General features: G+C 45.2%; 2 protein-coding genes across 14 annotated transcripts in view; one reads left to right on the top strand and one right to left on the bottom strand.

Annotated features, from left to right (window-relative positions):
- Positions 1–23,901, bottom strand: part of PDE1C (phosphodiesterase 1C) — a 701,054-nt gene that overhangs the window by 616,158 nt on the left and 60,995 nt on the right. For 9 of the 13 annotated variants that reach the window (XR_010842164.1, XR_010842165.1, XM_067042382.1 and 6 more), the window contains exon 2: positions 7,187–7,273. The exons of 3 other annotated variants lie outside the window; for them this stretch is intronic. Coding sequence is in view for 8 of the 10 variants with exons in the window: in XM_067042382.1 (XP_066898483.1) it covers positions 7,187–7,273 (87 nt within the window). In the remaining 2 variants the exon portion in view is untranslated. Of the gene's footprint in view, positions 1–7,186; positions 7,274–17,184; positions 17,332–23,901 lie in introns of those variants that run through there. One more of the 13 variants, XM_067042383.1, reaches the window with a different exon arrangement.
- Positions 12,547–14,377, top strand: LOC131762831 (NF-kappa-B inhibitor beta-like). The gene is made up of 2 exons (XM_059074649.2): positions 12,547–13,512; positions 14,244–14,377. The coding sequence occupies exons 1-2, from the start codon at positions 12,547–12,549 to the stop codon at positions 14,337–14,339; spliced, it is 1,062 nt and encodes a 353-aa protein (XP_058930632.1). The 3' UTR covers positions 14,340–14,377.

Genomic DNA, 23,901 nt, shown 5'->3' with positions numbered 1-23,901 from the left:
TACCCACTGCTCAGTAAAGATGAAGCAGTGATGCTTCAATACTGCTCACAGCAGCGGTTCTCAACAAGAACAGCATGCTGAAATCACCTGTGGAATGAGTCGATCATACAGACATCAGGGCTCACCAAAACAGATTCTGATTCACTGGTCTGAATGGGGATGGGAGGCTAAGCATTGGTATTTTTTAAAGCTCACCAGATGATTCTAGGGAGAAGCCAAGGATCAGAACCACTGCCAGTTTGCAACATTCATCCCAAATACTCCTGGTCTATTTCCAAACTGTTTCCATCATGATGTTCCTATCTGGCTCCTGGCCCGAAGCCCTGTCTTCCTCGCAAACCCCACCATATGCCATTGGCGATGTATTTGGCTTTCCTGCTTGACTACTGACTTTCTCTCAAGGGCTTTGCTTAGACGTATCAACCCTTCTCAGTTCAGATTTCCTTGAGAGGATTCTGACACTCTGTGCTTCCTGAGAACCAAAAGAAAAACACACTAATATTCATGTGCCAAATCCTGTATTAGTTTGTGTAGCTAATTTTTTTTTTCTTTTTTTTTTTTGCAGTACGCGGGCCTCTCACTGTTGCGGCCTCTCCTGTTGCAGAGCACAGGCTCCGGACGCACAGGCTCAGCGGCCATGGCTCACGGGCCCAGCCACTCCGCGGCATGTGGGATCCTCCCGGACCAGGGCACAAAGCTATGTCCCCTGCATCAGCAGGCAGACACTCAACCACTGCGCCACCAAGGAAGCTCTGTGTAGCTAATTTCTGTAACAACTATGCAAAGTCTCAGTGGCCTGACACCACTTAAAGGTTTATTTCTTGCTCATTACAAAGCCCTATAGGCAGAGGGCAGGGAGATATTGAAGAAAGAGGCAGACCACTCCAGACTGGTGGGTGGCAGGTTTAATAAACAAGGGAACTTTCTTACCAGGCCTGTCTTGGGCAGCCGCGAGATGAGTAAGTTTCCTAACACACCCGCCAAATCTTAAAAGTTTATATAGAGGACTCAGCTGGGTTCAGTCACATATACCATCCAGATAGTCTCAACACCACATTTCTAAAGGTTGTATCCTTAGAGAAGCTTCTGAAAATGCAGAAGGCAAGGGGCCAAAGACAGGGGAGGTGGTGGGGAGCCTCCAGTTGCCTGGGTCCAGCTCACAGGTCAACCAGCAGTCACATCTCCTCGATGACCTCCCCCAAGAGCCTGGAAGAAAACACATATCCCTTCTTCCTACATTCCATTAGCCAAAAATTAGTCATATGGCCCCATCAAACTGCAAGAGGGGCTCCAGGAAATGAAATTAGGAAAGAAAAGAGGGTTTGGTAAACATGTGGATCCATTTGAAACCCTACCCTCTTCACCGTTTTGACCAAATTTCCAATTCACCAGGTGCGGACATAGTACACCTGTCTGCCAAGGGCTGAAGGAAAAATCTGCCCCCAAATCACAGCTGTAAACTTTCGGTCTGAAGTTGAAAAAAGTACCTAAGCCTGCCGCCATGATATACCAATTAAAGCTTTGCCCCAGAAAGAACACCTCTTTTTCATGTGGCCTGATGTTGGTATTATCACTTACAGAAGGTTTAAGAGTATAGACAATTTCAACAGTACATTATAGCTCTGGCTTTAGTAAGCAAGCCAGAAGAATAATTCATTAGTAGTAGCTGAAAATTACATCACCTTATGACATATGATTTTTTCCTTTCTGTAAATAGAAAACATAAATATACAGAAATACAAAAATGTCAGTATGTTATGAGGCAAGGGGCAAAACAGAGAGAAACTCGGTGAAGAATCTTCTGTAGGCCAGCAAAATCTGCCACATCCAAGATATCTGACGAGGCTCTGGGGAATAGAGATTAGAATAAATACAGAGCAGCCAGGGTTACAACTTGCACAGCAACGGGTCCCTGATGGATAACTGTTAAAGGCAGAGTCAGCACGCACCTGCACTTGAACGTGGGGAAGGGAGCATGGTTTCTTAGGGGTCTAACATAGTGGCCTTAGGGATCTAACAGCCACCATGTGCCAGGCTCTGTGCTAAGTATTTTATGCATGCGTCTCATTTCAAGCCCTCCAATAACAAAGGGTGGAATTATGGTGCTAGATTTAGTTCGAAATCTTTCTTACTGTGGTTCTGAAATCCCTGGAGAAGGTAACTCCTTTCGGTGGCAACCTTGCAACGTAATCATCAAGAGCACCAAGAACACTGAACCAAAGAGGACAGACAGGCAGCTCAGAAGGGGATTTCTGACACCAGAGTGGATCCCAATGACTTGTAATAGAGAGTTTTCCCCCCATCTGTTGTTCACTAGCAGCTAAATTCATCCAGGACTTTGTTCCAGCTTAGTGATTCACTTCAAACAGAATTAACAAACATGTACCTTATCACCAGCAAACACACACCCACACAGATATACACAGCTAGCTACACACACACACACACACACACACACCACCCACAGTTTGTGTCCTGGATGCGGTCTCTGCTGCTGATGATAATGATAAGCATGCTGGGGTTTTGGAGAAAATGTCACAGAAAAACATAGTTGGTGAGAGTAAAAAAACTATATTTAAGAAAAAGAGCAAAGTAGGATACAATATGGTCACAACTATGTAAAAAATGCACTTCAGAAAGACAGGGAGAAAACACACCAAAATGGTGATAGTGATTACAGTCTAGTGCTGGAGTTACAGGTAACCTGGTTACCCAGAGGCAACAAGTTCAGGCTTATCCTCCCACCCAGAAACCTTGGTAGAATTTAGTTTCTTCTTTTATGTGTCCTCCAAATTTTTTTACTCTGCCCATTATTAGAAAAAAAGAAAAAAAAGTCAGTTGTCGGGAATTCCCTGGAGGTCCAGTGGTTAGGACTCGGCATTTTCACTGCATTGGCCCGGGGTTCAATCCCTGGTCGGGGAACTAAGATCTCGCAAGCCTCAAGGAGCAGTCAAAAAAATAACATAATAATAAAATAAATAAAAAGTCAGCTGTCAATGCAAACATGGGTCTCTAAGTTATTTCCTGTATTTGTCCTATTTAAAAAATTTTATGATTGAAAAAATATATTAAAGTAAATTATCCTGAGCCAGATCAGTGACCCGTGCCTAGACTGTAAGCTTCATGAGGGCTATGTCTGTTTTGTTCACTGATGTATTCCAAATACCTAGAACAATCTTGGCACTGAGTAGGCAGTTAATAAATACTTGTTGAATGAATATTCTGGTTCTGACAGTAGCTTTAAGAAGAAATATGTTAAGAAATTAACATGTCAGCCTTCTCAGTCAAGGATGTGCTCTAACCAGCCTCCATGAATCAGGATAAATGGTCCAACTTTACCACCAATTGTGTAAAGGAGAATTCATATTCATTGTCTAAAAACTCTTGGGCTCCTCTTCTCAGAAGAGATTTCATTCTTCCATCATACCAGGACTTAATGGAAAAGTCCTGCTACCACATTATCAGTGACACCTTATTTACTGGTACTTTAAAAAATATTAGGCATGGGCTTCCCTGGTGGCGCAGTGGTTGAGAGTCCGCCTGCCGATGCAGGGGACACGGGTTCGTGTCCCAGTCTGGGAGGATCCCACATGCCGCGGAGCGGCTGGACCCGTGAGCCATGGCCACTGAGCCTGTGGGTCCGGAGCCTGTGCTCCGCAATGGGAGAGGCCACAACAGTGAGAGGCCTGAGTACCGCAAAAGAAAAAAAAAAAAAAAAAAATTAGGCATGTTCACCATACAAGGCAAGCTGGTACAAAAAGAAAGAGATTGTAGTCTTGTGTAGTGGAAATTCTAAATTACAATCTTAAATTATAAAAACCTTCATGGGTGGGGAAAGCACAAAGTCTCTACATTGACAAGATGACTGAAATCTCAGAATCACAAGGACATTTTTCCAGATGTTGATTATGCTGCCGCCCAAAAACTCTACCAGAGAATCAGACAGTCTGTATTATCATGACAAAAGAAAGCAGTTATGTTGGCAGCAGGTGGGAGTATTAACGATTTAATGCTGAGATGCTTTTGTCAGGTATTTAAGTTACCAAAGGCATTTTTTTAATTGTGATAAATTCTTACACATACATCTGGCAACTGAATTTTTAACAAAATGCCTCTCAGGCCAACAAAGGGCATTTGAGAGAATGGAAGCAATTTGGTTTCCTCTTTTCACATGAGTTGCCTCTTGGCTTAATTAATCTCCCTGTGATTTTGAAGATATCCTCCAAACCACAAAGCACTGTCACTGACACGCGGCCTGCATTCAGCGAATCGTTACGGGATTGACTCAAAATGTGTGACAACTGAAGCAAATCACAAGAAAATTGAATTGTTGAAGTATGCTGGAAATCAAGACCTCTTGTTGGAAATAAGAAGTGAAGAAGGGTAAAAATGAGGTGTTAACTCAGTGATTAAATTGAAAGAAGAGTCACTGGGTCCTCAGTTTCAACTCCTGTTTGTCGAGGTCCTCACTGTGGTCCAACCACTGAGACAGACCCTTTCATCTCCAGAAAGAATCTTAGCCCTCACAACAATTCCCATGTTGCACATTAAGAAACTGAGGCCAGGTGCAGCAAGGTGGATGTGACATCTAAATGGGGACCAATCTGACTTCTTCTCCCCAGACCTCCATCCACCATGCTAGGCTGCCTGTCTTCATCTTCTCAGAGGGTGCAAAGTTCCAGACACTCCCATCTGTTGGCCCTTCCACCCATTCTTACTTTTTCAACCTCTCCCTTGTTTAATCAAGTCCAAAGAAATACATAAGCAGAGAGGAGACAGGTACTAGTTAGAGCCCACAGAGTAGGCCCTGTTCCTTTTCCATCTCCCACCTGGAATACAGAACTGTGCCCTTGAGCTGTCCTTGAGGTTTCTGTCCCTGGGAGAGGAGCCCTGAGCCACCCCAAGCCTCTCCCCCAGCCCATCCTCCAAGTACCTTATGTGGTCCCGGTTTCCATCCACAATACTGGCCAGGCCCCAGCCACACTGACCACCTTCAGCTTCCTGCTACACAAGGGGAAGTGAGAAAACCCAAGCGTCATGATGATACTCATGTAAAGTCAGCAGCCCCTTAGAGGATTGCAGACCTGCCTCCCTGATTGATACCCAGATGGACCTGGAAACCACTTAACAGGGACTCCCCTGGGAAGATGGGAGGGAGCTCTAGCTGCCTCAAAGGAGTGCCAAGGAGAGAGGAAGGGGAGAAAATGCCAACAGTACCCAGAGGCCCATGTCCAAGCTCCACAATCTACCTGCCAGGCTCACTGTCCCTGCCTTCAGGCAGCTCACTGTCTAGGTGTACTGACCCACAAGTGAACAAATGATAACTGAACATGATGCATAGACAGAGGGATGTCCAGGAGGTGGTGGTGGGAGCCCAGCATAGGGCCGTTAGTCCAGCCCACAATTTCCTGGAGGAGATAACATCCACACTAGTCTCTTTTTTTTTTGAGATAAGAGTGATAAAAAGACGTGAGCGGGCTTCCCTGGTGGCGCAGTGGTTGAGAGTCCGCCTGCCGATGCAGGGGACACAGGTTCGTGCCCGGTCTGGGAAGATCCCACAAGCCGCGGAGCAGCTGGGCCCGTGAGCCATGGCTGCTGAGCCCGCACGTCCGGAGCCTGTGCTCCTCAATGGGAGAGGCCACAACAGTGAGAGGTCCGCGTACCGCAAAAAAAAAAAAAAAAGTGAGCAAAAATGATAAGGTTTCGGTTTGTCTTTTGTTTGTTTTTATAACAATATTGGTGTCATTTTCACCCTAACCATACTCATTTTCATCCTCCCTCACTCATGTTAACGCAGTAACACATCACCGATGAACAGTGCAAGTTCTGAAGCTGAGCTGCCAAGGTCAGATCCTGGTACCGCTCTTACTGGCTGTATGCCCTGGGCTTTGCCTCAGTTTCCTTATTTGACTGCTGTCAGGACTAAATGATTTAACACATGAAAGGTGCTTAGAGAGGTATCTAGCACAAGGTAACCACTCAACAAACATCAGCTGCTGCTGCTATCATGTCATTGTTACTTTGTTTTCACACCTTATGCATCTCGGTGCACTTTTGCACAGTAGTAACCTGTGAAGGGTAGGAAGTCATAGGTAAAGTGACAGGGTCAGAGAGGGAAACAGGTTGTCCTAACAGCTCGTTAGCGCAGTTCCGGAACCAGAACTTCTGACAGCCCATGTTATTTCTAATGCTTCACAACACTTTATAAAATTGTTTTAAAACCCTGAATTCTTAACACAACATTGTAAGTCAACTATACTTCAAAAATAATTTTTTTTAAACCCTTAGCTCTTAGATGAAAATTCCTTTAAAAGCCTTAATTTTCACATAAACAAGGAGGGAAATGGCACTAGGAGACAATGTGACTGTCAACATTCAACAGATTGGAGAACCCCACACCTAGGGTTAATTTGGGAATACTTAGAATCCAAACCAAACGTCCTTCTGAGTGTGATAAAAATCCCTGCAAAGTCTCACAGGGTTCCTCTGTCCAACATCCCCCAAACTGCCACAGCCCACAGCACCAGGAACCTCACTTTGGAAAACACAGGCTCTCCCTCCCCTGCCCAGGTCCTTAGGGCGCCGTCCACACAGCTGCGCTTACCGCCAGTACCGCTGGAGGGCGCCCGTGTGCTGGCAGGACTCCTAGCACAATTTCGGGCTGCCCCTGGTCTCTTCTCACCGGAACGAAAGGACCCCCCTCCCCCCACCCCCGACTTAACTGGCAGAAGTGATCAGGGCGAAGGGCAATGAGCATAGGAGCAGGAGTAAAGGCGAGAAATCATGAAGTGATTAGCCATGAGGATGTTAAGATGGACCACATTTGCTTGGATATTTTTCCATGGGGAGAGACAGCGTGGAGTCCTGCATGGTGGCCTTTTGCGTGGCCAAGAGACCTGCAGGAAGCGCTGCATTGCTGCTTTGGTAAACGCTTAGGAAACTCCCGAAAGACGCGGCCGGTTCAGTGAGAAGGGCTCAGGACTAGGGTTCAGAAGAGGTGGATTCAAACCTAGCTCCTCCATGGCTGAAAAAAAGCATTAGCACTCTGAGTCCTGATTTTTCCATCATTTCATTGAAACTGATAGTACTGGTCACTTCTGTGTTCCCTTAAGCTGTTGCAAGAGCTGAGGAAAGAAGAGTGTTTGGAGGATTCTGAACCAAGTCAGTTGCGCACAGGGGGGCTGACCTTGCTCTCCTGCATCTTCGAGTTTCTCCTTGGTTTCCCCTGGGCTGTTCCACTCTTCTTCCACGGTTGTCCTCCTGGCTCCTGCCTCTATCCGCAAAGAAAAGAAACATGCCGTCAGCCACCTGAAGATAACCAGAGGAGCCCATCCTCGCTGACCTCTCTGGGGTGTGTGCTGCAGTTGACTAGTTCTTCTGCCTTCACTTTTGACTTTGGGTCTTCCTGCACTCCCATGCCCAGCTCCCTCCTGGCTGGCCTTTGACCCTCCTCTGCACCCTAAACGCTGGTGTTCTGTTCCAGACCCTTTTTCTCTTCTCACTCTCCAAGCGATGGCATCCACCCCCTCGGGTGCTATTGACTCTTAATCTCTTCAGCCAGCACAGGAAGCAACTGAGCCATCTGGGCAATGGGCAAACCAACCCTGGAAAGGGAACAGCTGGAAAAGTGAGAGGAGCTTCCTCCAGACACTTGGGACGATCCCCACAAATCATTTTGGAGGAGGCAAATATTCCTGCATCTTGAGAGCACTGGACCAGAGGAGACGGGAATAGAAACACAGGACAAACTGCAGCATAGAATATCACTTGCTGCAACTCTGTGAGTAGTTATAACGACTCCCATTTTGCAAGTGGGAAAATAAACTCAGAGAGGTTGAGTAATATGCTCAAGGTCACGGAGCTCATAAGAGGTAAGTCAGGGTTTGAACATGGGTCTTCAACAGGTCTAGCGCACTTACTTCTTCCCCGCAGCCACCCCTCTGAATACGAAGGCTGGAAAGTTAAGTCCATTCTAAAGTGAAAATACTCCTACAGAAATTTTTCTTAAGATGGTGTTTAATTGCATGTATTTTACGATGACAAAGCATATTCTCTGTTTTCTATAGTTTTATGCCTCCTGAGCATTGATAAATAAAACATAATTATACATTTTACTATCCCCAAATCCTAATGAACAGGGTGGGTAAAAGACCATCCAGAATGCCATGGCCTTGGACACAGAGCAAAGCTTCCCTGCCCACAACCCAGCCAACTTGTGATTTTATGTCAATTCTATAATAATTTTATCACTTTAATAATTTTATCATTTTTAAAATGATAATTTCCTAAACAGTTAATCTTCAACCTGCTAATTGGCAGATTACTGACAGACTCCTGTCTGTAGTGACATGCTGTAAAATTCACAAATTTGGGGTGTCACTGAGACTACACAATGTATAGTATATTTTGAGAATGACAATTGCTTGTGTGTTGTGAATTTCAAGTATCATGCTTGTCACAAATAGCAAAGATTTTATAAGAATGGAATGGGGTTTTCTTGTCCAATGCCTTTTCAGACCTGTCTGCTACTTTTTTCTGTTCCTCTTTGTTAATGGATTTGCTTTCTTGATGGAAAAGAAGAAAAAGTTGGAGTTGAAGGTAGTATGCAAGTAATTGTTCTAGAAATATTGTCACTCTTGTACGTGCCTGCCCTCCAAGAGCAAACACACACAAACATGTACACCCATAGTCCTGTACACATTCACACAACAGATGTTTCATCTGGATGTTAATTTTCACATCTTTGTCAATTTAAATATGTTTAAGGAAAATCCTACCATTCATAGGACACTTTCAGGGAGAAAAAAAACTTTGAAACGTGAGGAAAGAAGCATTTCTTGAGCACCTACTAAGCCACTGGGGCTCTGCCTCATACTGTCACCGCAGAGCTCCATCTCACTGAAATCCATGCCTCCAGCCAGGTAGGTGTCATAATCCCTGTTTACAGAAGACAAAAGTGAAGCTCAAAATAAAAGGTGCATCACAGGTCCTAGATCACTCACTGCAAAGTGACAGAGTCCTCATTCAAACCAGATCTGTCTTGCCCCAGAGGCTATGAATTTTGGAGTGGGGGGAAGACGAAGGATAAATTTCACAACAGTCTTGATTCTTCGTCTACAGCAGTCCTCATCCCTTTGCTCTGATCTACTCCTAGCAGCTGAAGAACAATTACTCAATGACAAAGGAATAAAAACCTCAAAGAGAATTATGTCAACCTCAATCACTGTGCAGGTCCTAAAAAAGGCAAATTAATACCCCTCCCTTCTGTGGGGAAGCAGTCTTTCTTTTAACACCATCACGGGGCAGAGCCATGCATTATTAGTTAGCTTGGCTTTGATTTGCCAAAAGACAGCACAGGTGAGTTCTGAAAGGAAAAATAATGCACAAAAGGCAAAGTGACAACGCATGTGAGAATGGAAAGGGTCAAGGGGTCACAATCTCTCAGTCATTGTAAAATTACTTTTGGATGCTGTGGAAATGTCACCATCTTATGTTAATTTCTCCAGAATGCATAAGATTGATGCTCCAGAGTTACAGAACATTCCTGACTTCCTGCTTTCCCTTCAAGTGCATCGTTCAATAATTTAAATCTATTATATTCCTAAAGCAAAACACTTGGTAACACCTCAGCAGACACTGGGGAGGAGAGAAATGAAATTTTGATAGCAGGTCTGCTACTAACTTGAGATGAAATCAGCTTAATGCTAATTATTTTTCACATTCAGTTTCTATATTTACCAAATGACCTAACTTTTGGACTGCCAACTGAATTAACCATTAACTTTCCCCAGCTATCCACACTCAACCAACCCTTCAAGCCCTATTTCAAACCCCATCAGCTGTTCAAGGATCACTCCCTTCTCTACCTCTATTTGTACTTCTGCTCATACAATTAGTATTTAATATACATATTAAATGTGTTAAGTGTGTACCACACAACATGTGCCAGACAACAGATGGGAATTGAAAACAGAATGATTACTAATGATAGCTGAATTCACTGAATGCTTACTAAGGGCAGATATTGTTCTAGGTGCTTTTGTGTACATGAAATTATTTAGCCCTTGCAAATCTGACCAATTATACAGATGAAGTAAACTGAGTTACTTAATAACTTGCTCAGGGTTACTCGGATCATAAGTGATAGAACCAGAATTTGGACCCAGACAGCCTGGCTCTATAGTCCTGGCAATTAATCCCTACTCTACGGCTGCCTCTCCAGGAGATCACAGTTGAATGAAAGACACACATAGAATCAGAAGATGACACAAAAGTGTGATATGATTGAACACACCAAGGAAGAGAGACCAACACAAACTGGGAGAGTCTAGTAGGAATGTGTCAGGAAGGTACAGGAGGGCGGTACCTTCCAGGCATTTTTAACAGTTTAGTAATTGACACTACACCTAGATCCAGATTTCTCCCAGGCTGAGTAGGGTTGTATAATATCCTAAAAAATAATCTTGCCTGGGCTTATAAGGAGTGCTGTGCCGGTAAAACAGTTCTCCTGGGCAGAAATGGCCACAGCCGAGGGGAAGGGGCAGGGGATAGTGCTGATTTGTATTTGCAGGTTTTCTTTGCCAATTACTATGGGGTAAATACTTCCACCACAGCAGATTTCAGGCTACCAACCAAACATCACTGAACTCATTTGGGATGAGATGTGTACATTTGGGTCTCGTGAGCCGATCTGCGCCGGCACCTCTGTGTGAAGTTCCTGTAGTTAAGTGTCAGAAACTGAGGGAGCAGAGAGCTAGGTGGGTGGGGAAATACCACCCCCCAAGGGAGACAGGCCCAGGGCACTCAGGAGGGAGGGAACACGTGCTCAATCTCCAGAAGGCTGCAGCAGCCAAGAGGGTACTCAAAAGTTAAAGCCCCCAAAGTAAACTGGGGGCAAATGAGGATATGAAACCACAGAAACAAGTCAAGGAGGCAAAAGGAAAATAGTAGCACCAGAAAAGAGACTCTAGGTGAACACTAATGCCCAGTCAGAAGAGGAAACACTGAATTCAGGCAGGCATACCCTTCAGGCAACATCCAACCAGGTCTTGAAGACAAAGCAGAGAATCCAGAGTGCCTTCGCTGTTAGCTCCCCTCCTAACCCATCCAACTCCCTCCCAGTGCCTCCTCTGGTCTCTCAGAGCATCCTGTGCTGACCTCCACTACAACCTTTTCCACAAACAAATGTTTGTTTGTAATCACATTCCACAAAATGTAATTACCCATGTAAATGTCTCCCACTAGGCTGGGAGCTCCTTAAGGCATATAGCACATGATGTTGGCAAACCAGTGTGCCAAATGTGGCCCACCACTTGCTCTTAAAGGGTATGCAGGGACTTCCCTGGTGGCACAGTGGTTAAGAATCCACCTGTAAATGCAGGGGACACGGGTTTGAGCCCTGGTCCGGGAAGATCCCACATGCCATGGAGCAACTAAGCTTGGGCGCCACAACTACTGAGCCTGTGCTCTAGAGCCCGTGAGCCACAACTACTGAGTCTGCGTGCCACAACTAATGAAGCTCACACACCTAGAGCCCGTGCTCCATGACAAGAGAAGCCACCGCAATGAGAAGGCCGTGCACCACAATGAAGAGTAGCCCCCGCTCGCCACAACTAGAGAAAGCCCATGCACAACAATGAAGACCCAACACAGCCAAAAATAAATAAATAAATAAATTTTTAAAGTAAATAAATAAATAAAGGGTATGCAAGCCAAGAATGGTTTTTACAACTTTAAATGGTGGGGAAAAGAAAAAAAAGAAAAATAATATTTTATGATACATGTAAATTATGTTAAATTCAAATTTCAGTATCCATAAACAAAGTTTTATTGAAACACAGCCATGCTCCTTCATTAATGTATTATCTATAGCTGCTTTCATACTACCACATGGCCCACAAAACCTAAAATGCTTACTCTCTGGTCCTTTACAGAAAAAGTTTGCCAACTCTCAGCACGTAGACGCCACAAGAAAGGAAACATTGAACAAATGTTTGATTACTAATTATTTGACCCTAGATGCATTCCCAGCCATTCTTAATCTCATAACTATCTAGACTTTCCTGGTTGGAGGACCCCACTCACCCTAGCAACTAGCTTTGTTTTCCAGCTCCTACAAGCACTTTGCTCCTAGTGAGAACCCAGTCAAATCTTCCCAGATTGGTTGCTTCCAATCTGTCTATGTAAGTATTTCCAAGTTTGTAGTTCTATGGAATTTAACTAGAAGTTCCATTTAAAAAAAAAAAAAAAAGGATTCCACAACTAAATAAGCTTAATAAATGTTGAGCCAAACATGCTTCTTTAGCGCAGAATCCCACAAAGCCTTTAAGATGCTGACGGTCCCTGTGAAACTCCAAGGACATTTACCAAACTCTTTGCCCATGAAATCATTTTGCTGAGAACTGTTGCTCAGAATCCACTTTGGGAATCTGATTCTAAAGGAAGTAGGGGTTGGGGAATTCCCCCCCAGGGCGGAAGCGCTAGAATTCCAGGCAGAGCCCAGCGACTGGCAGGCGGCTGCTGGGGTCCCCTGAGGCTTTGGGGGCCATGGCCGGGGTCGCGTGCTTGGGGAACACTGCGGATGCCGACGAATGGCGCGACAGCGGCCTGGGCTCTCTGGGTCCGGACGCGGCGGCCCCCGGAGGACCGGGGCTAGGCGTGGAGCTGGGCCCGGGGCTGTCGTGGGCGCCCCTCATCTTTGGCTACGTCACTGAGGATGGCGACGCGGCACTGCACTTGGCCGTGATTCATCAGCACGAGCCCTTCCTGGATTTCCTCCTAGGCTTCGCGGCTGGTACTGAGTACCTGTACCTGCAGAATGACCTGGGCCAGACAGCCCTACATCTGGCAGCCATCCTGGAAGAGGCATCCACGGTGGAGAAGCTGTATGCGGCGGGTGCCAGCTTGCTGGTGGCGGAGCGTGGGGGCCACACGGCGCTGCACCTGGCCTGCCGTGTCGGGGCACACGCCTGCGCTCGTGTGCTGCTCCAGCCCCGCCCCCAGTGCCCCAGGGGAGTCCCCAACACCTACCTCGCTCAGGGCTCTGACCACACCCCTGACACCGACCACACCTCTGTTGCCTTGTACCCTGAACCTGACCTGGAGAAGGAAGGGGATGAGAGTGAAGAGGACTGGAAGCTGCAGTTGGAGGCTGAAAACTATGAGGGCCACACCCCACTCCATGTGGCTGTCATCCACAAAGACGCCGAGATGGTCCGACTGCTCTGGGAGGCCGGAGCTGACCTCAACAAACCGGAGCCCACGTGTGGCCGGAGCCCCTTGCACTTGGCAGTGGAGGCTCAGGCAGCCGATGTGCTGGAGCTTCTCCTGAAGGCCGGTGCCAACCCCGCCACCCGCATGTATGGTGGCCGCACCCCACTCGGCAGTGCCGCGCTCCGGCCCAACCCCATCCTCGCCCGCCTCCTCCGTGCACACGGAGCCCCTGAGCCCGAGGACGAGGACAAGCCCGGCCCCTGCAGCAGCAGTAGCGACAGCGACAGCGGGGACGAGGGCGTGAGTCAGGAAAGACTGGGCGGCCCAGCTTGGGGGTCAGGGTAAACGGGCAGGTGGAAGGGGGAGAGAGAAATTAGGCAGCACGTTGAGACTGACGTTGGGCTGCTGTGATTAGAGAACTCAGGCAGCAGTGAAAGGGATATCAGACAGCGATCAGGCGAGACCTGGATAGGGGTGGCGGGGAGAAGTCAGGCAGAGGGAGAGAAAAGACCTTGGTCCTAGTGGGTGGTAAACATCGGCAGCAGAGGGTGGCAGCGTGGGGAGTTGTTTTGTGGGAGCAAGAGCTGGAGAATGTAGGCTGTGGAAAGATGACCTGGGGCAGCAGTGATTCAAATACTGGCAGCGGTGGGGAAAGACCTAAGCCAGCGGTGAGGAGGCTTCACTGGAGAACCCAGGCAGCAGAGACACTGCTGGGGGCAGGGGTTGTCGTTGAACGGTTCGGGTCGAGGAATTTGGGTAGAGGCAGACGGAAGGGGCAGAGGGGGAGACCTCAGGCTGCGGCGGCTGAAGGGCTGGAGAGGCAGCAGGGCTGGAGCCCACGCAGTAGCGCTGGGAGAACACAGGTGACCTGCAAAGTGGTGCTTAGAGAACTAGGAGCAGGGAAGTTGAACTGGGAGCGGGGAACTTGGGCTTCAAGGCAGCACCCGGTTCTCAGGGTGGGTGGGAGAACTCGGGCAGCGAGCAAGGTGGCAGCCGCCTGAGCCCCTCTGCCTGGCCCTCTCTGCCCCCAGGATGAATATGATGACATCGTGGTCCACAGTGGCCGGAGCCCAAACCAGCTACCTCCCACCCCAGCCTCGAAACCGCTCCCTGACGACCCCATCTGACTTAATAGGATAGAGTTTCCAATTTAATAAAAATCCCAGTTCTGGGCTTCCCTGGTGGCGCAGTGGTTGGGAGTCCGCCTGCCGATGCAGGGGACATGGGTTCATGCCCCGGTCTGGGAAGATCCCACATGCCGTGGAGCGGCTGGGCCCGTGAGCCATGGCCGCTGAGCCTGCGCGTCCGGAGCCTGTGCTGGGCAATGGGAGAGGCCGCAGCAGTGAGAGGCCCGCGTACCACCAAAAAAAAAAAAAAAAAAATCCCAGTTCTGACAACCAGTGACTAGATGACAGTCGCCTTCCCAGGCCTCCCGCCCATTCCTCAGCTCCTGTCCCTCTAAAATCAAGTGCTACACGAAAAAAAATAAAATAAAATAAAATAAAGGAAGTAGGGATCTGACAAATATATTGCCATCAAGGCTACATGGAGAGCTCATTGTTCTGACCTAACTTATTTGGCTTAACCATGACCACCACTCCCACTCCTTGGCTGTGGGTAGCGTAATCTCCATGGCAGCTTCAGCCTGCATCACGCTGGAGGGAGCAGCCATTGCTCCACTCCCAGCATGGCCACTGCCTGAAGACCTCATCACCACTGTCACTTGCAGTGCTAACTCCCCCCACTCCTACAAGGCTTTGCTGAGATATCACCTTCTCAGCAAGGCCACCTTATTGAAAACCACACTCTCAGACTTCCCTGGTGGCGCAGTGGTGGAGAGTCCGCCTGTCGATGCAGGGGACACAGGTTTCAGCCCTGGTCCGGGAAGATCCCACATGCCGTGAAGCAACTAAGCCCGCGAACCACAACTACTGAGCCTGTGCGCCTAGACCCCGTGCTCCACAACAAGAGAAGCCACCGCAATGAGAAGCCCACACACCACAACACAACACAACAAAGAGTGGCCCCCACTCACTGCAACTAGAGAAAGCCTGTGTACAAGGAAGACCCAACGCAGCCAAAAAATAATTAATTAATTAATTAAATTTTTTAAAAAACGAAAGACCACACTCTCACCGCAACCCAAGACTCTGGATTTTTCCTTACCCTTACTTTTTCCCCCAACACTTATTTTCTTCTAACAAATTATGTAATTTAGTTATTTACTATGTAAGTTCCATGAGGCAGATACTTCTTATCTGATTTGTCACCAGCATGTCCCAAACACCTAGAGGAGTGCCTGGCACGTGGCAGGCTCTCAATAACTAATTGTTAAAGGAATGACTGAATGAATAAATGGTTACAGCCACTGACTTCCCCCTCCAATGTTTTACCCACTGGCTTTTTTTTTTTGAGGTGTCCACATATCTAATATTTTCTTTAATTTTCATTGGAGTATAGTTGATTTACAATGTTGTGTTAGTTTCAGGTATACAGCAAAGTGAATCTGTTATACATATACATATATCCACTTTTTTAGATTCTTTTTCCATATAGGCCATGACAGAGTATTGAGTAGAGTTCCCTGTGATATACAGTAGGTCCTTATTACTTATCTATTTTATATATAGTAATGTGTATATGTCAATCCCAATCTCCCAATTTATCCCTCTCCACCCCACTTTCCCCTGGTAACCATAAGTTTGTTTTCTACACCTGTGCCTCTATTTCTGTTTTGTAAATAAGTCTATTTGTACCATTTTTTTAGATTCCACATATAAGCTATATCATGATATTTGTCTTTCTCTGTCCGACTCACTTCACTCAGTATGACAATCTCTAGGTCCATCCATGTTGCTGCAAATGGCATTATTTAGTTCTTTTTTATGGTTGAGTAATATTCCATTGTATATATGTACCACATCTTCTTTATCCATTCCTCTGTTGATGGACATTTAGGTTTCTTCCATGTCCTGGCTATTGTAAACAGTGCCGCAATGAACATAGGGGTGCATGTATCTTTTCGAATGAGAGTTTTCTCCAGATATATGCCCAGGAGTGGGATTGCTGGATCATATTGTAGCTCTATTTTTAGTTTTTTTAAGGAACCTCCATACTGTTCTCCATAGTGGCTGTACCAATTTACATTCCCACCAACAGTGTAGGAGGGTTCCCTTTCTCCACACCCTCTCCAGCATGTATTGTTTGTAGATTTTTTTGATGATGGCCATTCTGAACAGTGTGTACCCACTGGCTTTGTACCCAGGATCTAAGAGGTAAAGGGAAAGGACAGATTGTACAATGGTAAGAAAGTTTGCTTTCACTCTGAGATGGGGAAACATTGGAAGGTTTTGACCACAAGAGGGACATAATGTGACAGCATTCTTAGCCAAGCTGCTGGGAAGTGATTGCAATAATTCAGACTAGAGAGATGGTGGCTTGGATCAGGGTGGCGGAGTGGAGGTGGGGAGCAGTGGTGAGATTCTATTATAACTTAAAGGAGGAGGCAGCTGGATTTGCTGGCAGGGCAGGTGTGGTCTGAGAGGGGAAAAAAGGAGTCAAGGATGATGCCAAACTTTCTGACCTGAGCAACTGGAAAGATGGAATTGCCAAAAACTGAAATGGAAAAACTGCTGGTGAAGTAGGTTTGGGGGAAGAAGTGCAGGCTCCCACTGAATTCAGAATAAACCCAAGCACATAACCACAGCCTCCAAGTGCCTGCATGATCTGCCTTCTACCCACCTGTCCACTTCATCTCACGCCAACCACACTCCCCATCTTTCGCTGCGCTCCAGGCACACCCGTCTCCTTCGCTGCCTGGAACAAGCGAAGATCTGTCCCAGTTGAGGGGCTCTGCATACGTTGTCCTCTCTGCCTGGAACACAGCCCCACTCTCCATCCCCCACCCCACCTTCTTGCCTTAATCCTTCAGGTCTCAACTTACAAGTCGCCTCCTTAGATGGGAACTCTTACCTGACTTCCCTATCAAGAGTTTATTTCCTCTGCAGCACTTACACATCTCCACATCTTATTTCTTTATTTATTTGACCACATTCTGTCTTCTCCACCAGCTTATGAGGTCCAAGGCAGCAAGGACATGACTCTCTTGTTCACTACTGCATACCCAGTACCTGGCACATAATAAGAACTCAATAAATTTTTATCGGCTGGTTGGTTTAAAAATAGTATCCCTATCTGGGGGGAATCTAAGCTAAGCAGGCATTTCTCACTGAGGAAAATAGAGAGAGCAAAATGTTCTGAGATCATCGGCAGAGAAGCATCATTCATTCATCACCTTAGCCACTGTTTACTGAGCACCTACTATGAATGGAATAAGCCTCTTGTACTGTGCAACAGAAACCACATTCATGTTCCCTCTTAATGCTGATGAGCTTTTAATCCAGTATGCATGAACTTGAGGTTCCCTGGGCCTCCTGCTCCCTGCTTTGACCACTTTACATAGGTTCACCCTTACTTCAGAAGTGCAGCAGCATTTAAATTAACTTGCCCGGTGTTTTAATTCAGAAAGTTTGGGGGGAAGGGGATTCTGATAATAATGCTAATAAATTATCACTTACAAAATGCGGGACACAGATGAGCAAAATAATAACCATCCATACTTCTACCGCCCAGGAAAAATCAGCAGATCTCTTCCAAGTCTTTGCTTTTTCTTTTTCCCTTTACTGTCAGTGTTGCTCAGAAGGCTCACAAGAGCACATGCCTGGAACTGCTGAACAAAGTAGGGCTTTGGGGGGATTCTAATTATTCAGGCCTGTGCTAGGAGTGGAGGGAATTAAAGTCCTCGACGCCCGTAACTGGTGGGAATTAACTGGGAATGAACTGAAGATAGATTATTAAAAGCTTCAGCGTTTGGGCCTGTTTCCAGCTCATTTGCTCAAATCAGCTTCTACACCTTGCCTTTGTCTCCCCATCAAGGATGCCAAGGAGGCTGGCAGTACCTTGCAGTACAGCAATTCGGCAAATACTGTCCTAGAATCAGGAGTAAAGGTAGTTATCTCCCAGAACAACCAAATAGATTCAGTAAGCCATATTAGACCATCTTTCCCAGAAGATGGGAGACTCTGTTTGGAAAAAGAATCATCTCATACAGGACATCTAGTCATACTAGCTACAGTGCTGGACACCTTCCATAACTTACTTAATCTTCACAATGGCCCTGGAGGTAAGAATTAGCTCCACTTTGCAGATGAGGACATTGAGACTCAGCAAGGTAAGTGAATGTCTGGGGTCCCACTTGACAAGTGGCTTGATCAAGCTAGAACACATAGAACACAGCTCTCTCTGGCTCCAAGGCCTTGTTGAGCTACCCTGATAGACTTAGCCTTGGCTGTGAACTGTGGGGATACAAGGAGGACCTTTCCTGTGTTGGATTTAAAATTGCTCATGAACCCACAGTGCTGAGTACAGACGATCTAAAGGGAACTGGGGAAAACGTCAAATTAATTGAGATCATCACAGGGTGAGATTCCTACTTAATAGACCAACTAAGCACTGGGGACACGGCCTCAATACAGCCAGAATTTCAAACTGCAGCCTTGTCTCTTTCAGGGGATGCATTTGGATATCTAGCTCCCTGCCACCACCTTTGATGAAAGTGAGTTCAGTAATCCACATTCGGGTAAGGAGCTGAGCCATTGAGAGATGGCTGAGGCCCATTTTGGAGCCACAGGTCATGATGCGTTCCTCTCTGGACATCAGTTCCAGAGGGAGAGGTCAGAGGCATGGCATGGGAACAAGATCGACACCGCCCCCCCTAAGCTTGTTTTGCCCCCAAAACAGAAGTGCACTGTGTTCCCTAGAAACACTGTGGGTGGGAGGGAAGTTAGGGCCAAAGAGCCAGGAACTGCATCTGATGACTAAGGGGAGTTTTCCAGCTACAACAATTAAGCAAGGACATTGGTGCCTTGGGAAGATTTTCCTATTTCCGGTCTTACTGGGACCTCAGCATTCCTTCAGCTTGCACAGTTTGCCTCCTCTTTGAACATTGAGGTTAGGTATGTTGCTTTTCTTTCAAATACAGGACAGGTGGCCTCAGGGGTAGTGAGAACTCCATCCCTTGAAGTATCCAGAAGAGGCTGGATAATCACCTGAAAGGGGCGCTGGGGACTTGATTCAGATTTGACATGAGGTGTTCATTCAATCTCTCGTGTTCAAATGCAACAACTATGGAGCTGCACTGGTATACAAAGTAGGTCTGATCCCTGCATGGAATTGACAGGTCAGTGGAGAAGACAGACATGAAAACAAAGGCAGAAAGAAACAGTAATTAACAACTGTGACAGAACTATGAGGGATAGAAGAGGGGCTATGAGGGAAAATAACAGGGAGAATAAAGAACTTCAAGAAAGGTTCACTTTGTGTTTTAAAACAGTGCACTGCGGCAGTTGGAGGCCCATTTGGAAGCCATCTCATTGGCCTCGGGGAAGAGCAATGTGCCTTGAACCAAGTGCTGGTGGTAGAAGCGGGGCACAGTGATCCAACTGGATGCATATATTGGACATAGAATCACCAGGACTTGGTGGGACTGGAGAGGTGAGGGCTTGGAGGAGAGGTGAGGAAACAGAGACAACGCCCACATTTGGAACCAGACAAGAGCATCTGAAATTGTGAGTTTGGAATAATGTATAGATTCCCGGATGATGGGGCTTCAAAATCCAGATCAATAGGCAAGAGGTGGGGCCAGCCTACCCCTTGGTGAAGCACAGAGCCACCAGGGACTAAAGGCGTGACCGCCTAAAATACCTTTCCCATGTCAGGGCTGAAAGGAGACGCAAATGGGGTTTTACCCAGGTGCCCCAACCTCCTTTCTGTTCTTCTTCCCTCGATATCACACCTTCCAGGATCCCAGGACTTTCATGCTGCCTCTAGCTGCTACATTATCTGGGAGATATATATATATATATACACAAAGAATTCCTGCAATCAATAAAAAAAAAACATAAACAACCCAACAGAAAATGGGCAAGAGATCTGAACAGGCATTTCACAAAAAAAGGATATCCAAGTTGCCAATAAACATATGAAAAGGTGCTCGACTTCATTAGTTATTAGAGAAACACAGACTAAAACCATAATGAGCCTACCCACTAAATGGCTAAGATGGAAAACACTAAGAGTATCGATTTTTGGCAAAGATCCAGAGCAGCAAAATCTCTTATATATTATGAATGGGATTTTAAATTGGTACAACTACTTTGGAAAAAAGTGTTTGGCAGCATCTACTAAAGCTGAATATGTATATAGCCCACAACCCAGCAATCCACTCCTAGGCATTTACCCAATGAAATATACATGTATTTGTATCAGAAGATATGTATGAGAACGTTTTTAGGGGCACTATTCATAATAGCAAAAAACTGGGGAAAACTCAAGTGGCCATCCATAAGAGAATGGATAAAATAAATTGTGACTTATTCAGACAAAGTAATGCTGTGTAGAAATGAAAGTGGATAAACAAATACTGCATGTAAGAGCATGGATGAATCTCACAAAATAACATTGAAAAATGAAACCAGGGCTTCCCTGGTGGCGCAGTGGTTGAGAGTCCGCCTGCCGATGCAGGGGATGCGGGTTCGTGCCCCGGTCTGGGAAGATCCCACGTGCCGCGGAGCGGCTGGGCCCGTGAGCCATGGCCGCTGAGCCTGCGCGTCCGGAGCCTGTGCTCCGCAACGGGAGAGGCCACAACAGTGAGAGGCCCACATACAGCCAAAAAAAAAAAAAGAAAAAGAAAAATGAAACCAAATGCAAAATTTTCTATGATTCAACTTACATGAAGTTTGAAAACAGGCAAAACTGGTGATAAAAGTCAGGAGAGTGGAAGCTTTTGGGGAGGGGGTGATGGTGATTAAGACTGGGTATGAGGGGGTTTCTCTGATGCTGGTAATGTTCTTTTTCTTAATCTGGGCGTCAGCTACATGGGTGAGTCCATTTCATGAAAATCCATCAACCTGTACCTTGTGATCTGTCTACACTGAAACATATTTATGTTATACATAAAAAAAAAAAATGTACTCTAAAAACTTCTCGGAAGAGTGTTTGCCTATGGCAACCTGAGGCAATACAGCTGCAATAAATAACCAAAAGCATAGTCAAGGTAAACCAAGGTCATAGCCAATCAGTGCCAAGCACCAAGTTAAAAGAATGAGGATGAAAAAATAATAATAAATAGTAAAACCTCTTTATTTTCAAATATTAATTTTCTGAGCCTTGATGTACTGTTATTACAGCATTTGGCTGCCAACCTGTGTTCGGACTATAGGACTTGGCTGGGTTTTGGAGGTCTACAAAGACATCATTCTATCCTTTTCAAGGTAGGCTTTTGTACCTGTATATATATGTACACACCCACTACCCACAAGGATATATACTGTACATAATGTAAGTTTGTGACTATAAAACAATGAGAATGATTCCCATAACCACCCACAAAATGAGTCTGATTATTTAATCATCACACCTGGTCTATGTGTGCATGCTCCTTGCCACTGGATGCCCATTAAAGAAGTCCAAAAACGATCTGAGGTGCTGTCCTGGTCATCATAAAACTGTGCTGTGTAATGAAAAAGAACACATGCTTTGGAGTCCACCACTTATCTCTGTGCCTCTGGACAAGTGATTCAACCTCTTTGACTCAGTTTCTGCTCATATGAAATTCTACATAAATTGTGAGACTGGAGTGAGAATTAAATGAAATAATTTACAGGAAAGTGCCTGCCGTGTATTAAGCCCTTGACAAATGCTAGAGAGTTGCAGTAACATAGCAGATAGTTGATCTTGCAATTCTACTCGTTTTAAAGTAAACACATTAACATTCTCTGTTTTCTCCACAACTTAATGAGGACAAAAGTTCAGGTCTTTTAAACTTGCTTCATAAACATTTTCAGAAAATGTTTAAAAACGTGCCAGGCTCTGTCATTTCAGAAAGAAAAGCAGACAAATACAAAGAGGAAAAGCATTGGAACCTTAAATTGGAATTCATGGAACAGACACCATTTCAGGTACACACACTTACACTGAAAATAAAATGAACCACCAATTAATGATTCAATGAAAAGAAGGTTCAAAATAAAATTCATAAAAGTAAATTTACTCTAATTTCATAATTTAATCAAATTTCTTTCAGTAAAACTAAACTACCTACAGTGACAATACATACTTACTGAGAAAGAATAACTTCAATTGCAATTGTCTAAATAAAAGTCCTTAATTTGGGGGTAACTAAATATATAATATGTCCTTTAAAAATTTTTTCCTGACCTATATTTTTTCAGCATAATTCCACTAACATTTTGACCACATCTGTGATTAGAAAATGAACTTAGTGAAGAGGAGAAGGGAGCCACAGTGAGTTTCCAGTGGCCACATACTAGCCAAGCCTTGTCAGTGGAAAGTTCCTGGGGCTGAAGAGCCAGCTGCATTGTTCCAAGATGACTATTTCAGTGGCAGAATTTTGCCCAAGCATTGCCAGTTTTGGTTCCTCAACAAGCCTCATTCAACAGGGTCACCTTTGAATCTGTCAGCTACCTAATACTCTTCCAATAAATGTATTTTATGCTTCAAAAATAAATAAATAAATAAAATGGTAAAAAAGAAGAAAATGAACTTACTTTACCTGAATACTAGGAAATTAATTAAATAAAGTGTGGCATATTTGTATAATGGACATTAAAAGTGTAACCATAAGAGTTGCATTTTCAAAGACTATTTGATGATTTGGGAGAATATCCATAAAATATTTCCAAATGGGGACCTCCCTGGTGGCGCAGTGGTTAAGAATCTGCCTGCCAATGCAGGGGACACGGGTTCGAACCCTGGTCCGGGAAGATCCCACATGCCACGGAGCAACTAAGCCCGTGCACCACTACTGAGCCTGCGCTCTAGAGCCCACGAGCCACAACTACTGAGCCTGTGTGCCACAACTACTGAAGCCCATGCACCTAGAGCCTGTACTCCGCAATAAGAGAAGCCACCACAAAGAGAAGACTGCACGCCACCACGAAGAGTAACCCCAGCTCGCAGCAACTGGAGAAAGCCCGCATGCAGCAATGAAGACCCAACACAGCCAAAAATAAATAAATAAATAAAATTATATATATATATATATATATATATATATATTTCCAAATGGATAAAATAAATGCTATAAAATTGTACGTGTACACTGTAATTTCATTTTTGTGATACATACGTATGTTTGCATAGGCATAGAATAAAATTTTAGAAAGATGGCTATTTAATTGTTCCTAAGAGTTATCTTTGAATGGTCAGATTGTGGGGGATACATGTTTCTTTCTTTAAACTTTTGCCTTTTGCAAATGTTACACCATAAATATTTATTACTTTTAAAATAACCTAAGAAAATATTCTTCTTTTTAAAAATGACCTGTAATTGATTTTTACTTTTATGGTGTTTTTTACATCTTGGCAAAGATCTAAGTGTAGGTTTGTAATATCTCCCCTCCCCCATCATTGCTCTCTCCCTTGCAACTTCTTTCATTTTGGCCATTCGTGTGAAACATTTAAGAACATTATCATGAAATCTAAAGAAGGACAGCATCTGTTTGCAAGTGATTACATGGACGTATTCAAAATGGTATGCCTTAACCAGCATTTTATCAAATAGACTAAAAAACTGACAGGTCCAAATCTCTTAAGGGGGCTATGTGGTGA

The sequence above is a fragment of the Kogia breviceps genome, chromosome 9, assembly GCF_026419965.1.
Source record: "Kogia breviceps isolate mKogBre1 chromosome 9, mKogBre1 haplotype 1, whole genome shotgun sequence".
Classification (NCBI taxonomy): Eukaryota; Metazoa; Chordata; class Mammalia; order Artiodactyla; family Physeteridae; genus Kogia; species Kogia breviceps.
This window is presented reverse-complemented; position numbering and strand designations above follow the sequence as displayed.